This window comes from Cetorhinus maximus, chromosome 1, assembly GCF_964194155.1.
Source record: "Cetorhinus maximus chromosome 1, sCetMax3.hap1.1, whole genome shotgun sequence".
NCBI lineage: Eukaryota > Metazoa > Chordata > Chondrichthyes > Lamniformes > Cetorhinidae > Cetorhinus > Cetorhinus maximus.
This window is the reverse complement of record NC_135879.1, coordinates 13,954,813-13,972,189: the sequence shown is the minus strand read 5'-3', so window position 1 is coordinate 13,972,189 and position 17,377 is coordinate 13,954,813. Positions and strand designations below refer to the sequence as shown.

Here is a 17,377-nt window from a genome sequence, read left to right as displayed (position 1 = left end):
GCAAGGGTATATGACATTTAGGAAGGACAGGAAGCTAGGAAAAGGAAGGGTAGCTCTGTTATTTAAGGATGGCATTGGTACAATAGGTTTGGAGATCAAGATGTGTAAAGTCAGTTTGAATAGAGATGAGCAATAGTAAAGGTAAGAAGTCACTGGTGGGAGTGGTTTATAGGCTCCCTAACAGGTAACCACACTGTAGGACAGGGTATGCAGGAAGAAATAATGGGGGCTGCTGAGAAAGGGACGATGATAATCAAGGGTGATTTTAATCTACATACAGTTTGGATGAATCAGATTGGCAAAGGTAGTCTGGATGACGAGTTCATAAAGTGTTTTCTTAGAGCAACACATGCTAGAGCCAACCAGAGAGCAGGCTATACTAAATCTGGTAATGTGTAATGAGACAGGATTAATTAATGACCTCTTAGTGAAACTCTTTCGAGTTATCAGCAGTCACAGATTGCAACCCTTTCGAGTACAATCACAGTTCTTGGTTTCCGGGAGTGGGACATGAACCCACAACCCTCTGATTCAAAGGCGAGGGTGCTATGAACTGAGCCACAGCTGACACCTCGACCTCTTAGTGAAGGTGCTCCTAGGTAGCAGTGATCATAATATGATTGAATTTCACATTCAGTTTGAAGGAGAGAGGAGTGGATCTAAGACTAGTGTTTTAAATTTAAATAAGAGCAATTATGAGCGCACGAAGACAGAGCTGGCTAAAGTGAACTGGGAAATTAGCTTTAGGGATGGGTCAGTAGAGGTGCAGTGGCAGACATTTAAGGAGATATTTCAGAATACTCAGAAAAGCTATATTCCAGTGAGAAAAAAAGACTCTAAGAGAAGAATGCACCATCCGTGGCTAACTAAGGAAGTTAAAGATTGTTTCAAATTGAAAGAAAATGTGTATAATTGTGCAAAGATGAGTGGTAGGTCAGAAGATTTGACAGAATATAAAGAACGGCAAAGAATGACAAAAGGTTAGAGGGGGAAATTAGAGTATGAGAGAACACCAGCTAGAAATATAAAAACACATAGTGAGGGTCTCTACAAACAAAAAGCAAAAGAGTAAGTAAAGTGAGCATTGGTTCTTTAGAGAGAGAGAGTCTCAGAAATTAATAATGGAAAATAAGGAAATGGTGGATGAATTGAACAGATTGAGTCTGTCTTTACTGTAGAGGATACAAATAACATCCAAAAAATAATTGTGGATCAGGAGGTGAAAGGGAGGTAGGAACTTAAAACAATTACAATCACCAGGGAAAGGGTGCTAAGAAAATTATTAGGACTAAAAACTGACAAGTCTCCAGGTCCTGATGGGCTTCATCCTAGAATCTCAAAAGAAGTGGCTGCTGAGATAGTAATGCATTGGTTTTAATTTTCTAAAATTCCCTAGATTCTGAAAAGGTCCCATCAGATTGGAAAATAGCGACTATGATTCCTCTATTCAAGAAAAGAGGGAGACAGAAAGCAGGAGACTATAGGCCAGTTAGCCTAATATCTGTCACTGGGAAATTGCTGGAATATATTATAAAGGAGGTTATAACAGGGCACTTAGAAAATCTCAATGCAATCAGGTAGAATCAACATGGTTTTGTGAAAGGGAAATTAGCTTTTACTAATTTATTGGAGTGGTTTGAGGATTTATCAAGCAATGTAGATAAGGGGGATCCTGTGGATGTGCTGTACTTAGATTTCCAGAAGGCATTTGATAAGGTACCACATCAAAGGCTACTACACAGCTGGGGCCTCAGCTGCTTACAATTTATATCAATGACTTGGATGAAGGAACTGAATGTACGGTGCTAAATTTGCTGATCACACAGAGATAGGTAGGAAAGTAAGTAATGAAGAAGACATAAGGAGTCTGCACAAGGACATAGGTTAAGTGATGGGCAAAAAATTGGCAGCTGGAGTATAACGTGGGAAAATGTGAACTTGTCCACTTTGGCAGGAAGAATAAAAAAGCATATTGTTTAAATGGGGAGAGACTGCAGAACTCTGAGGGACAGAGGGATCTGGGTGTCCTGGTGTCTGAATCACAATAAAGTTGGTACTCAGTCACAGCAAGTGATCAGAAAGGCAAATTAAATGTCATTTATTGCGAGGGGAATAGAATATAAAAGTAGGGATGTTTTGCTGCAGTTGTACAGGGCGTTGGTGAGACCACATCTGGAGCACTGTGTACAGGTTTGGTCTCCTTATTTAAGAAATAATATAAATGCGTTGGAAGCAGTTCAGAGAAGGTTTGCTCGACTGATTCCTGAGATTGGGGGGTGGTGGTTATCTTATGAGGAAAGGTTGGACAGATTGGGCCTGTATCCACTGGAGTTTGGAAGAATGAGGAGTGATCTTATTGAAACATATAAGATCCTGAGGGCACTTGACAGGTTGGATGATTGTGGGATAGACTAGAACTAGGGGACACGTTTTAAAAATAAGTAGTCTCCCATCTAAGACAGACAGAGATGAGAAGAATGTTTTTCTCTGAGGGTCAAGAGTCTTGAAATTCTCTTCTCCAGAGAGTGGTGGAGGCAGGGTCATTGAATGTTTTTTAAGGCCAAGACAGATAGAGTCTTGACTAACAAGGGAGCCAAAGGTTATTGGAGGGAGGTGGATTGTGGAGTTGAGGCCACAGTCAGATCAGCCATGATCTTACTGAATGGCAAAGCGGGCTCAAGGGGCCAAATGACCTATTCCTGCTCCTAATTCATATGTTTGAGTCGTTCCATTGCTACTGATTCTGTTCCCCTCCTTGACAACTGTCTGAGGCTGAACCAGACGATATTTGCCCCCAAGATGAACTTCCCACTGCATCTCGGCGCCATCACCAAGACCTATCCCCACCTCCGTAACATTGCTCAACTCCGCCCCGGCCCCAGTTCATCTGCTGCTGGAAACCTTCTACCATGGTTTGTTACCTCTAGACGTGATTATTCTAACTGGCTGGCCTCCTACCTTCCGCCCTTCATAAAGTTGAGCTCCTCCAAAGCTCTGCTCCCCTTATCCTAATTCACAGCCAGCCCAGTTCACCCACCACCTGCGTGCTCACTGACCTACACTGGCTCCTGGTCTGGCAAAGCTGTGAGTTTAAAATTCTTATCCTTGTATTAGCATCCCTCCATGGCCTTGTCCTTCCCTAATTCTAACCCCCTCTGGCCTTACAGCTCTGCAAAATATCTACACTCTTGCAATTCTGGCATCTTGTGCATCCATCATTTTAATAGCACCGCCATTGGTGGCTGTGCTTTCAGTTGCCTGGGCCTTAATGTCTGGAATTCCGCCCCCGCCTAAAACACTCTATGTTTCTTTAAAATCCCCCTTAAAGCCCTTTGATCTGTCCTAATACCTCCTCATGTGGCTTGGTGTCAGAGTTTGTTTGATGACACGCCTGTGAACTGTCTTGGGATGTTTTCCTGTGTTTCAGGTGCTATATAAATGCAAGTTGTTGAGTAGTCCCTCATTAGTGGCAGGACTAACCCTAGTGTACCTGTCACGATCTGATCTCGGGCTAGAATTGGCAGCAGTGGAAAAACGCTGAATGGTCTGGATCAACGATGTGGGTCCCCATGCGTCTCTATAATTTAATTCCCCTTCAAATCCAGGCCTGCACAGTTGTCTAAATTCCTTGGGTGAGCTGTAGCTTGGGTACCCACCAGCATTGATTCGCATTCCCCAAACAAGCAGAAACTCCTTTTAATTGAGACGTGTTTGCACACCGGTGTTACTGCATCAATTGTGACTGCAAAAGAAAATATGAAACGGAGGAGGATGTTTTTAACTAAAAGGTTGGAATCGTCCCAGATTTGCACAAAGTGCAGTGGCGAGCGGGGAGAAAGTACTTTTTACCCACCGGCCGCAGTGGTGGGTTTTCACGCTGTATCGTCCCATTCCCGCCTCATTAATTATGCAGCCAAATGAAAATGGCCATCTCGTTGGCCTCTGACTTGCCTGCCACGCCATTACCTCGCTGCTCCCTCACGCAGGGCACCATATTTAAATTGCATCCACACGCACACTTCTCAATGCTTGCAGCCTAGGAGGGCACTATGAAGACTTGGGCCCAAACGCCAAGAAGAGTGCAGCCCCCTGGTTCAGTGATGCATCCCTAGGATGCCTTCTGGACGCTGTGGAGGCCCGCTGCGATGTCCTCTACCCCAGCTCTGGCCACAGGAGGCCCATCATTCTCACCGCTCCGGGTTGGGAGGCGGTGACAGAGATGGCCAGTGCCAATGCTGCACAGAAGAGGTCGGCCATCCAGTGCAGAAAGAGGATGAATGATCTCATCTGTGCCGCCAAGGTAAGACAACCATCTCATCACTCTAAACTCACACACTCACAAGGCCATCTCACATTGACTGGCATCTTACCCACTGCCAGCTCAAGGGACATCACCACTCTCTCTCTCTCTCTCTCTCTCACACACCCTCACATTTTCATCTGGCCTCATCTCCTCTGGAAACTGCCTTCTCAGCCCTCACCATCTTGAGGCCACTTGTACAGATCAATATGTGACCCCCACCCACCCCCTTCCCCAGTACAGCCCTTGCCCTGCAGCCCCATCCCTTGCCTGAGGCCACTTCACAGAATCACAGAATTGTTACGGTGCAGAGAGGAGGATATTCGGCCCATCGTGCCTGCACCAGCTCTTTGAGCATTTTAACTTAGTGCCAATCTCTGCCTTTTCATCCAGTGCACTCTCGAATGCCTCAATCGAATCTGCCTCCACCACACTTCCAGGTAGTGCATTCCAAACCCTAACTACTCGCTGTGTGAAAAAGATTTTTCTCCCTCTTTCCCCAAGCAAGTCCTAGCCCTGCAGCTATTGAAAAGCCTGGTAAGTAGAGACCTGCCTGTAAGCCCCCCTAAAAGTTATGTGGTGCTGTCTGTGAAGCCTGGCGCTGATGACACTGAGTGCTGCCCGAAGCAAATTAGGCAAACAAACCTCGAGGTCCCGAGTGAAGTGCAGCTCACCAGGCGCACGTCGCTTACGTACAGTTGTGAAAAGCGTGCAATCACACCGACGTGCCCAGATGATCCAGCGTGAGGGGATGATTCTGGCAAGCAGGGCTTATAATTGGACGCAAATGTATTAAAATGACGTTCCTGATGTGTGGTGACAGGAAATGCGCCACGCCACTGACGGGTGGAGCGGACGATCGCAAACTGGCTTCACGACTGCGTGAAACCGACTTTTGGCCTTCCCGCCATATTGCTCCCCCCACCTGCCCGATGCCCAATGCCAACGGGGCCAGAACATTCCGGCCAAAGGGTGGAACAGTTTACCTGCTGGAGTGGCGGAACAAGAACTCATAACTGATTTCAAGCAGAGACTAGATGGGTTCATGTCAACAAACGGGATTTAGGATTATTAGACATGAGGAGGCGGGCTAGATAGAAGATCTTCTGGGTTATCATGTTACTTTGCCACAAAAGTTATTGAAAGTTTTTTAGGGAAGAGAGACAACTATGAGAATAATGACCGTAGTAGCCCTGGCTCTTATCTTGAGAAATGATTCCCAGATCATTGCAGCATACAGGGGTTGATACTTATAGCGATTTCGAAATGCGGAATGGAAGAGTAAGCTGAGACTGTTGATGACAGAAAACTAGATGGGAGTGCCAGTTGAGAGGAGGATGCAATGAGGCTTCAAGGGATTTAGACAGGTTAAGCGAGTGAGCACGAACATGCCAAATGAAATATAATGTGGAAAAATGTGAAGTTATCCACTTTAACGGGAAACACAGACATGCAGATTCTTTCTTAAATGGTGAGAGATTGGGAAGTGTTGCTGTCTAAAGGGACCTAGGTGTCCTTGTTCATAAGCCACTGAAAGCTAACGTGCAGCAAGCAATTAGAAAAGCAAATGGTATGTTGGCCTTTATTGCAAGAGGATTTGAGTACAGGAGTAAAGTGCTGCACCTGGAGTATAATTTTCAGTCTTAGTCTCCTTATCTAAGGAAGGATTTACTTGCCATAGAGGGGGTGCAATGGAGGTTCACCCGATTTAAACCTGGGATGGCGGGATTGTCCTATGAGGAGAGATTGAGGAGAACGGTTCTGTATTCTCTAGAGTTTAGAAGAACGAGAGGTGATCTCATTGAGACATGCAAAATTCTTACAGGGCTCAGGGTAGATGCAGGAAGGACGTTTCCCCTGATGGGGAGTCTAGAACCAGGGGACACCGTCTCAGAATAAGGGGCAGGCCATTGAGGACTGAGATGAGGAAGACTTTCTCCACTCAGAGTAGCGGATATTTGGAATTCTCTACCCCCGTGGAGGCTCATGCATTTAGTATGTCAAGACAGAGATCAATAGATTTCTAGATATTAAAGATATCAAGGGATATGGGGATAGTGTGTGAAAGTGGCGTTGAGTTAGAAGATCAGCCATGATCTAGTTGAATGACGGAGCAGGCTCGAGGGGTCGAATGGCCTACTCCTATTTCCTATGTTTCTATGCACTCAAGCGGTTTTTAACATTGCTCATTTGGGGTGTAACCAAGGCTGTTTTACAACAAAAGGGGTGTTGATGTTGTTGTAAGCGATAATATTTACAGTAGCAGAATAGGAAAATGTTCCATTTACATTCAATAGCATTACAGGATTTTATTCTGGCAAGGCTGAATTCATGTCTGCCAATTATTGAGAAAACTAGCAAGGAATGGTCTTCAATTTTTAAACATTCCTTTAGCTATGTACTTATCCTTTGGCTCAGTGCTAGTCAAAAGATGAAAACTCTGATTCCTACTCCAGATGAACACAGCCCTACAATATAGTCCCCAAATACTGGGTTGGCCTTCAGCAGGAGGCTCATGTCCAGATGAAAGACCATAGGTTCAGTGGCAGCATTCGCGGTTCAGGGTCAGTGTGGTTGGTTTTGGGCATCACTCTGGCCAATCCTGGCGACCAGATAACAACAGAGTGCCAGCTCGAAAGGCTCGATTAGCATCCAGTTGGAGTCCTTGTGTCCAATGAGTGCTGCGCCCCAACTCGTCAATTGTAGCTGGGTCTCAGTAAGAGGTAGGCCATTTAGGACTGAGGTGAGCAGGCATTTCTTCACTCAGAGGGTGATGAATCTTTAGAATTCTCTCCTCCTGAGGGCTGTAGAGGCTCCGTTATCAGGCATATTCAAGATAAGAGATGGATAGATTTCTAGTTATTAAAGATATCAAGGGATATGGGGATACTGGGGGAAAATGGCATTGAAGTGGAAAATCAGGCATGATCTAGTTGAATGGTGGAGCAGGCTCGAGGGGCTGAATGGCCTAGTCCTGCTCCTATTTGCTATGTACCTGTGGCAATGCCACAGAGATCTACTTGTAATACGTATAACCTACCAATAGCAGGAGCAATATCCCCACTAAACCGCATGTGTGCGGCCATGCAGCTGCCTGGAAGGTACCCCACAGGCTTGTACTATGTGAAATACCATGCTGCAAAAATATTTAAAGGTGCCACACACTGGAAAAACTGGCTGTGCACAGCAGTGACATTTTAAAGGGACCTTTGCTCAGGAGTTCCATTTCCATGATAATCAGTGGGGAGGCGAGTGGCAATTGTCATGGAAGAAAGTACAGTCACCACTGAGACCACTGCTCAGATACGTCTGAGGCTGCGGAGGGTATTCCAGGAGGAAAACGGTATTAACACGTTTCTTTGCAATAATCATGGGTGTGTACTACAGAATAGGCAGCAACTGTCAAGTGTGCTAACCTTATCAACAAAACACAGGGTGTGATGGCACCTCCTGAGAATCACTTGGAGAGACAAAATTCCAGAATCTCCCAAAGGAAGAGAATTCCAATTTTATAACCAGTTCAATAAATTAGCTGCTTTATGTCTGACGTGTGAAAGTTAATGTACGAACATCATGTTCATTCTAGTTAAGGTGCCGTTGCAACTGTGAATGATTTAGCATACTTCAGAGAAATTGCTCCGCTAATTAAAACAGTTACCTTTGACATTGCGAATAATCATGATGGCGTTTAAATAGCCCGTTGGATTCCCCAGCCCTCCTTCCTCAGAGAGCCTCTGCACGGTTTTGAATGAAGTAAACCTCGCTTTTCTCCTCATAGTTGAATCAAGTAACGAGACAGGGGCAATTCCTCTGCATTGTCCTTTCATTGCATTCCCTGAAAATGGATGCCTCTGAAGACTTCCATGCGAGAGTAAACCTTTCCAGTCATTGTAGGTCACTCTTGGAAAAGCTACGGTGCGACTGGGTGTAATTCTTTCATTCTGGACTTTCATCCTTTAAAATCTGTGGCATATAACACTAAAGCCCACTTTGCAAAAGCATTGTTGACACAGAACAAGGAGCAAAAATAGAGCCATTGCAGCGTTTAATGCAGTGGTGCACTTGACCCCTGACCTCAACTTTGAGATGTCGAACTGTGGCCTGTGTATTAGTTATGCACAGTCGCTCTTCACACCAGAGATTACTAATCAGCTAATTGCACTATGCCGAACACCGCCTTCTCCCTAGGCAGTGGAGTTATAGCTGGCTACCTGCATTGCTGCTCAAACTGCAGGCCCTTGGAGAGGTTGCAGAGGAGATTTTATCAGAGTGATACCAGGGAAGAGGAGCTTCGTTCCTGTAGAAAGTCTTGAAGGGTCATGAGGACTCGAAACGTCAACTCCTGCTCTTCTCCACCGATACTGCCAGACTTGCTGAGTTTTTCCAGTTATTTCTGTTAAAGTCTTGAGTAGCTGGTTTTGTTCTCGTTAGAGCAGAGGAGGCTAAGGGAGGAATTTAATAAAACTTCTCAGATGTGTGAGGGGGTTTTGCAGAGTAAACAAGGAGCAACTGTTTCCTCCGACAGAAGATTGGGAACCAGAGGACGCAGACTTTTAAAAATTATTCATTCATGGGATGTGGGCATTGCTGGTTGGGCCAGCATTTATTGTCCATCCCTAATTACCCTTGAGAAGGTGGTGGCAAAATGCCTCCTTAAACAGCTGCAGTCCATGTCCATTTAAGATAATTAGCTAAAGAACAAGAAGGGAGTTGACAATTTTTTAATGCAGTGAGTTGTAATGATCTAGCATGCACTGCCTGAAAGGGTGATGAAAGCAGATTCAATAGCTTTCCAAAGGGAATTGGATATACACTTGAAAAGGAAAAAATAGATAGGATATGAAGAAAGAGTTGGGGTGTGGCATGGGACAGCCAAATGGAACTAATTGGATCGCTATTTCAAAGAGTTAGCACAGGCATAGTGGGCTGAATGGGCTCCCTCTGTGCTGTATGAATCTATGATACTGATGATAACACAGTTATCACTGCATTCGCCAAAATTGTAGTTCAGCTATTGTCAAAGCCTGCCAAATGGTTTTACAAGCAGTCAGTCCAGAACATGGCAGCTGAGGAGATAGTGTTGCTTCTGTGCAAGTAGTGGGGGAGATGGCGGCATAGCGGTAATGTCACTGGGCTAGTAATCCAGAGGCCCAAGCTAATGCTCTGGGGACACGGGTTCAAAACCCACCAAGGCAGCCGATGGAACTTAAGTTAAATTAATGAATAAACTTGGAATTGGAAAGACTATGAAACTATCATTGATTTTCATAAAAAAACCCATCTGGTTCACGAATGCCTTACAGGGGAGGAAGTCTGCCATCCTTACCTTGTCTAGCCAACAAGTGACTCCAAACCCTCAGTCATGTGGTTGACACTGCCCTCTGAGATGGTCTAGTAAGTCTAGTTGCAGCGCTATAGAAGAGTTGATCCAGAAGGACGGCAGCGATTCCAGGAAGTGACTCACAGTTATGGATGGGTAACAAACACTGGTCTTGTCTGCAACACCCACATCCCATGAAAGAATTTTTTTAAAAATGAAGTGATATGGTTACCATTCATTTATATGGGACAATATTGCCTCTGCAACCCACCAATGACTGTGAAACCTCTTTAAAGATGATTGTTGGTGAATCCCCTCCACCATCTCCAGGGAGAATGGAGGCCGCACTGCCTTGGAGCTGCATCTCTTTATGCTGTGGACTGGGAAAGCCCTGCTATCTTGAGGCACGGATGGAAACGACCATCGTTCAGACCTCCCCATACCTTTGGCTTAGCACTACTGCCTTTATATTTGACATTTGTCAAAGAGACTTCACCACTAAAAAATACGAGTTGTATCAGTTAGTTAATCAACCCTGAAAGTAATGAAAGTAAAGAGAAAGTGGGCTGAGTTTGCAGAGAGTGTCGGGCCAGACAAATATTTTCTAGAGGTGGTGGTGACCTTCACCATTCTGACTAGAAGGTGTTAGATTCTTAGTGAAGAATACCTTCAGGCGGATAGATAGGAAGGACACAGTTGAGAGGGAGCAAAAAAGAGGATTAACTAAAACGTGTCACTGGGTCAGAATTGAAGCTGACTAGTACCATGTTTCTTCAGAACCTGGGTATCGATTTTGTGTCACTGAGATCTGATTGTGATTTTGATGGAACACGTTGCCTGCAAAAGTCAGTTTTGTTTATTTTAAACTAAATGGACTACAAAATTCTGACAAGCGATCTGAAGCTGAAGACTGCTTCAGTGAACGATTTTACATCTGTATGAATTTTGAATAACTACAGTGTAATCCATGGCTGAGCCAGTATTGATATCATGGGATTTATTTTTTCCTCCAATGTCTAAGCATCATCATCCTCCCTTGCGATTTAATTTGAAGGCAATTTTGATGCAGTGTTGTGACTGTACACTGGCACTGTTACAGATTCTAGTCTGGCATTAATGCCAGCTCTGGTTCAGTGGTCTCTATCGCTCCTGTAAGCGAAGCTGCTTTTATGGGATTTGATTTGCACCAACCAGCGTTTATTTGTGTGGGAGTGTAACCCCAGGGGGTATCAATTATAGCTCCTCTTATTACCTGAACCATAGCTTTTGCCATGGACTAATCTCCCTGAAGGCGAGCTGAACAAATACCTGTGAGACAAGACCCAATTCAAGTCGAAAACCAACCTTGTTTCACAGCAAGGTGAACAAATGAGGCAGCAGTTAAGATCCGATTCAATTAATTCAATCAATAACGTAGTAGTGCAAAACAATGAACGAGTCTTGCTTCCCCACATCGGTGAGTCGTCTTACTTAACTTAAAGAAAATGATATCTAGTTGGTCTTTGGCTTTTCTTGGTCCCCGTGGATATCCTTGCAGCTTCCCCATTGAACAAAAGCTTACCTGGCTGCCAGCATCTCATTTTGTGCTTCACTTGGCTCTGTTCACTGACAGATTGGGCTCAAAGATTTTCCAACACAATGAGTGCGATGCTGCTTTCTCAATTTACTAAGATAACCTAATATCGCTGATTGTTTGCGGCCTTTAGGTGAGATACTTTCCATTAGACATTTTGTTTAATTGCCATGCTTTAACCTTTTTGAAAATGCCGTTTGCTTTAAAAGCCCACCATTAAAAGTAATAGAGGGCAGAATATTACGGGGGTCAGGATGACTCGATTTCCACTCCCCACACCCCCCCGCCTCTTCCCCCAAGAAACAAAGTCAGTGCCAACCCGCTCCAAGCCATAAAGTGCTGTGGGCGGGCATAACAAGGGCAGAGTAGGACTTCCGTCCCACGCTGCACGGGAAGGAAGTCCCACCCTCAGGAGCTGCCGGCCAATCGGATTGGTTGGCAGCTCCATCAAGCTCGGTAGTGCCAGGAGCACATTGATGGGCACTGCCAGGACTGTAACGAGGAAGCAGAAGAAGGCCCAACGGATCCCCGGAAAAATGTAAGTCCAGGATCTTGGGCAGGACGGGTTTGGGCAGTTTAAGGGGTGGCTGTGGGAATGGTGGGTTAAAGGCAGCAGGCAAGCAGGAAGAAAGGGGGTGTTCTATATTAGGTGGGGGGGGAGGTGGACAGCTCCTTGATCCACAAAGGGCAGTCTCCTTTGAAGAATTTTAAAAAGCAATCGGGCTGCCCACTCGCGCCTGACTGCCCACACCAACCGTTTTATGGCGTGGGTAGTGTATAGTCGGGGTCAATTGGCTTGGTAACGAGCCTGATTGACCCTTGATAGTCTATTTAAATATAGCAGGCAGGCTGCCAATTTTCCCTCCCCCGCCCCTCCGTTTTATGGGCACCCACCCTATTTTACATGCCACCCCTGCTGGAAGCACACCTGGTAGGGGTGGGGGGGGGATGTAAACTGCAGCCCCCTCTCTCCAAATCCTTTCAGTGGCAAAATACCCAAATTCCTGAACCGTGACACACAGTTTGAAATGACATCGCTACTCCCTTCCTCAACATTTAAGTGCAATACACTGGGCAATGTATAAACTATTAAGTCTGTTTAAAGTGAAACCCACTACTTGACGCAGTGAAGAGGGCACAAGTTGATTCTGCAGAATAAAATTGGGCTACTGAAGCCAGAGTACAAAGCCTGTACTCCATACAAGCCTAAACAAAGTCTTGGTGTAAGTGGTAGGCAGAGACTGAACTGGCCCTCAATCGTTCACTGAACATGAGTGCGAGCTTTCTATCTGTACTTCAGTCTAGCTGACACGGCAGAAACGTGTTCCACTGCAGAGTCATTGGATTTATGTGCAGGGAAATCTGGTTAATGTATTTTGTAACTGCCCCGTTGTGTATTTAACATTGAAACCGAGTGTAGGAGAAAGGAGGGAGTCCATGTGCCATCCTTTTCGATTTATGACTAATGGAAGATTCAGGTTTCCCTCTGCTCGATATAAATAAGGTCCGGCATGTACTAAAGTGGGTTTTCCATAAACAGAACGAAAGTTGACATGACCGAGAGTTCTCCCTCCCCCACCTTTTCGGGGGGGGAGGGGAATTAGCAAAAGGTTTACATTAAAAAGGCAAACAGGAGCGTGCCTAGTGCCAAACCTACTAAGGGAAATGTATGTGGAGGGGGGGAATGTATATACATGTGCTCAGTTCCTGACTTACTGCATGCATTATATATGTGAACATACTATCTATATATTTATAGATACATTTATGTGTGTGTCTGTATGCACATGTGAGTATTTGTGTGTCTATATTTTTTCTTATTCACTCATGGGATGTGGGTCAATCACATTGCAGTGGGTCTGGAGTCACATGTAGGCTAGACCAGGTTAGGACGGCAGATTTCCTTCCCTAAAGGGTACTAGTGAACCAGATGGATTTTTACAACAATCGATGAATCACAATCACCTCCCCAATATATATATTTATATCTTTACACCCATCCAAAAACTGAAAAGATAATTCTTGAACCCTGCACCAATATCCATTTTAACAGTCCACGCTGTCAATTATTTCAGTTGTTTGGTCTGTTCTCAAATGAAGTAAGTCAAACTTGCCTTTTGTATTTAGTATGTGATGGTGACAATGGCGCTACAATCAGCCAAGATCATGGCTGATCTGATTGTGGCCTTAACACCACATTCTTCCCTGTCCCCATAACCCCGGACTCCCTTGTCAATCAAAAACCTGTCAAACTAAGCCTTAAAAATATTAAATAACCCAGCCTCCACTGCTCTCTGTGGAAGAGAATTCCAAAGACTAACAACCCTTTGAGAGAATTTCTTCCTCAGCATCATCTGAGATGGGAGACCCCCTTACCTTGAAACCATGGAGTTATTTACTCTATCAGTATTTTACCCCTGTAACCTACACAAATTATTTTTAAAGATACTGGTGTGAAATGTATTGAACCAATTAGCTGTCTCAATTCTTTACCCAGAGAGTGGTTAGAATGTGGAACTTGAACTCTCCTCCTTCTTTCCCCCCCTATCCTCCCAATTTCCCCCCCCTCCCCCCCCTCTTTCCCCTCCTCGGCCCTCTTCCCCCTCTACCTCCTCTCCCCTCTCTCCTCCCTCTTTCCCCTTCTCCCTTTTTCCCCTTCTCCTCCCTCTTTTCCCCTCTTCTCCCTCTCCTTCCTTTTTCACCCTTCTCCTCCCTCCTTTTTCCCCTCTCTCCCCTCCTTTTGCCCCTCTCTCCCCTCCTTTTGCCCCTCTCTCCCCTCCTTTTGCCCTTCTCTTCCCTCCTTTCACCCTTCTCCTCCCTCCTTTTGCCCTCCTCTCCCCTCCTTTTGCCCCCTCTCCCCTCCTTTTGCCCCCTCTCCCCTCCTTTTTCCCCCTCTCCCCTCCTTTTGCCCCCTCTCCCCTCCTTTTGCCCCCTCTCCCCTCCTTTTGCCCCTCTCTCCCCTCTTTTTGCCCCTCTCTTCCCTCCTTTCGCCCTCTCTTTCCTCCTTTCGCCCTCTCTTTCCTCCTTTTGCCCCCTCTTTCCTTCTTTTGCCCCTCTCTCCCCTCCTTTTGCCCCTCTCTTCCCTCCTTTCACCCTCCTCCTCCCTCCTTTTGCCCCCCTCTCCCCTCCTTTTGCCCCTCTCTCCCCTCCTTTTGCCCCTCTCTCCCCTCCTTTTGCCCCTCTCTCCCCTCCTTTTGCGCCTCTCTCCCCTCCTTTTGCCCCTCTCTCCCCTCCTTTTGCCCCTCTCTTCTCTCTTTTTCTCCCCCCCTCCCTCTTCCCCTCCCCTCAGTGGTGGATTTACAGTTAGTGAGGCCCTGTGCTCAGCTTCATTTTTGGCACCGCCCCCCCCAACCCTGCCCCACCATCCCCCACCCCTCACCCCTCACCCCCCACCCCTCACACATCCAACTCCCGGGACCCAAAAGGCAAAACCAAGAAAATACACAAATTGACCCGTGCTTCTTCACTTGTATAAACACACCGGTGTGAATAATTGCCTTGTTGAAATCCAAGCTTATCTCTTATCTGAATGATGGTAAAGATGGTAATATAGTTCGCGAGGCAAGCAAACATGGAACTTGCTGGCAAGAAAAGCCAAAAACCAGGGACAGGTGATACATAGAGAGAAAGGTAGAGAGCGTGCTTGGAGGTAGGAGAGGGAAGCTGATTTAGATGCTCACTTGAACATCGATATGTCAATCTGTTGGTTTAATTTTGTTCAGAGACAGCAGACTGGAGCCCTGCTCCGGTGCCAACAGTTTACTGAGGTAAAACAGCACTGACAACACATCTGTTACCAAGAAACATTGCCCCTCACTGAGATCTCATCACTCACTGGAAAATCTCATAACAGTATCGCTCAGTGGAAGAGCGTGAGCTGCTGTTGTGGTTTCAGGCTAGCCCACATTACAATCATTTAAATTAAAGTCAAATTAAAACTCGACTTGAGGTCAATGTTTCGACCTCTGACCAAACTGGCTGAGGTTTGACTGAAACTCCTCTCCCCATCAAAGCTCGCTGATTTTTCAGAGAAAATGGGAATGTGCGGAGTGAGGCTCTGGGACTGCCCAGCATCTTCCCTCCAACACCTGACCACTGCCCGTCTTCCAATCATGGTGCAGTTAAGTAGGTAGTTCCAGGATTTTGACCCAGCAACAGGTGAAGGAATGGCGCTATATTTCCAAGTCACATATAGATAGTGGTGCACCCGTGCGCCTGCTGCCCTTGTCCTAATGGCGGTAGTGAGTAGAACTTTGGAAGGTGCTGTCGAAGGAGCCTTAGCAAGTTGCTGCAGTGCACCTTGTAATGCATTATTCTGCTGCTGGGGTGCTGTTGTGTTCCTTTAAGCTGCAAGGTCATATACAGACACATCTTGTGGTAAATTACAGGGTAACTTGCAAGTTGGCAGCTAGTTGTAAATGCTGCTTCTGTCAAGGTTGGAATAAAACAACAGACAATGATCAGCTTCCTTTCCTTTTTAAGATTGCTTTGCATCTTTACCTATCTTGGTGCGGTGGGAGGGGTGAGTTTAAAACATCTTAATTCTTTCTTCCCTTCCAATTTCCTTCTCCTGGCTGTGCCTCCCCCCCCAGAAGACATTCACTCCTGCGGAGATAGATTTCCAGTTACTTAGCACCTCAATCAAATGGCCAGTTTTCTTACACGATTCTGGTTAGTGAGCGCTAACCTGAGCTTCCTATCATGGAAACCATTTAACCTGGAACCTATCCTCACACCAAGTTCACAAGAGTTCACTCTCCAGCAGGGAGGTCATCAGATTGTGACCAAACATGGGGAGGTGGGGGGGTTGCTGTTTTTGCCCCCTCCAACCCATTCCTAATCCTAACTCTCCCTGTCACCGCCCTTCTAGTTAATACGGCTCAGTGGATGAAGCCAGTGTGTCACCTGAGCCATGCAGAACCGGCTCAAACCCCAGATAGTTTGATATAGGGACATTCTTCCGACTAAGTCATCACTAGAGCTAACGAACACGTGTGTTTGCTTTCTGATTTAACATGCAGACTTACTATTTTATGGACATTGTTTGACATGCTAACCTTTGTTCCTTTTGCATTCTTAAATTGAATAGGTACTGATTTCCAGGTCAACAGTTTACCGTTGCCCCGCAAACCCCAACACGAATGGGCCTTGTTCCACGAGGAGTCACCTAAAAACAATTACAAGCTTTTCCACGAACCCGCGGTCACGTTATTTAATTACACTTCCACATTCAGCCGCAACTCTCATATGCCCTTAACTACCCAGTATTTGGAGAGCATCGAGGAGTTGAAATCTCATCAGTACTTGATCCCACTGTCTCAGAAGAATCGGCTGAGGGAGCACCTGGCGCCATTAGTGTATGTGCAGTCTGACTGTGATCCACCTTCAGACAGAGACAGTTACGTGCGGGAATTGATGAAATACATCCCGGTCGATTCTTACGGGGAATGTTTACATAACAAGGACCTTCCGAGTAGCCTGAAGGACCCCACAGCCATGGACGATGATGGATTTTATAAGATTCTTGCTCAATACAAATTTATTCTCGCTTTCGAGAACGCGGTTTGTGACGATTACATCACTGAGAAGCTGTGGAGGCCTTTCAAACTGGGAGCGGTCCCAATTTATTATGGTTCCCCAAGTATAGCAGACTGGCTTCCCAGTAATAAAAGTGCCATCCTCGTTGGAAGCTTTTCCCATCCCAAGGACTTGGCAGAGTACATAATGCAATTGGACGGGAATGACCAAAGGTACGAGGTCTTCCTCGAGTGGAAATGGAAAGGTCCAATCTCCAATGAGAAGCTACTGACTGCTATGAAAGAACGCAAGTGGGGTGTTCGAGATGTTTCCCGGGACAACTACATCGATGCCTTTGAGTGTCTGGTGTGCAACAGAGTGTGGGAAAACCTCAGAAGAAAGCAAGAGGTACATTGGGCGTACACTCACTGTCTGTGAGGTCACATCAAACCAGAGGCAGAATGGGATAATTGCTCTAAGTTGACATTGCAGCCCTAAAATTTCCCGGGTTGGGAGAGGAAATGAGTCCAATTGCTATTTGGAAGGCCCAGAATGCCAATCTACTGGGATTATTCCCTCTTTGTAGATTGGCCTTTAAATTTCAGTTGGAATGGAAGGGAGTGGTGTGAGATGTCACCTGCCCTCCATGTTAAGTGGGAGTGCAATG

General features: G+C 45.8%; 1 protein-coding gene across 1 annotated transcript in view; it reads left to right on the top strand.

The window, feature by feature from the left end:
* The window catches only part of pofut3 (protein O-fucosyltransferase 3), a 52,798-nt gene that overhangs the window by 31,085 nt on the left and 4,336 nt on the right, over window positions 1-17,377 (top strand). Inside the window, exon 3 of the mRNA XM_078555442.1 lies at window positions 16,283-17,118. Within this exon, the coding sequence (XP_078411568.1) occupies window positions 16,283-17,118 (836 nt within the window). The remainder of the gene's footprint in view (window positions 1-16,282; window positions 17,119-17,377) is intronic.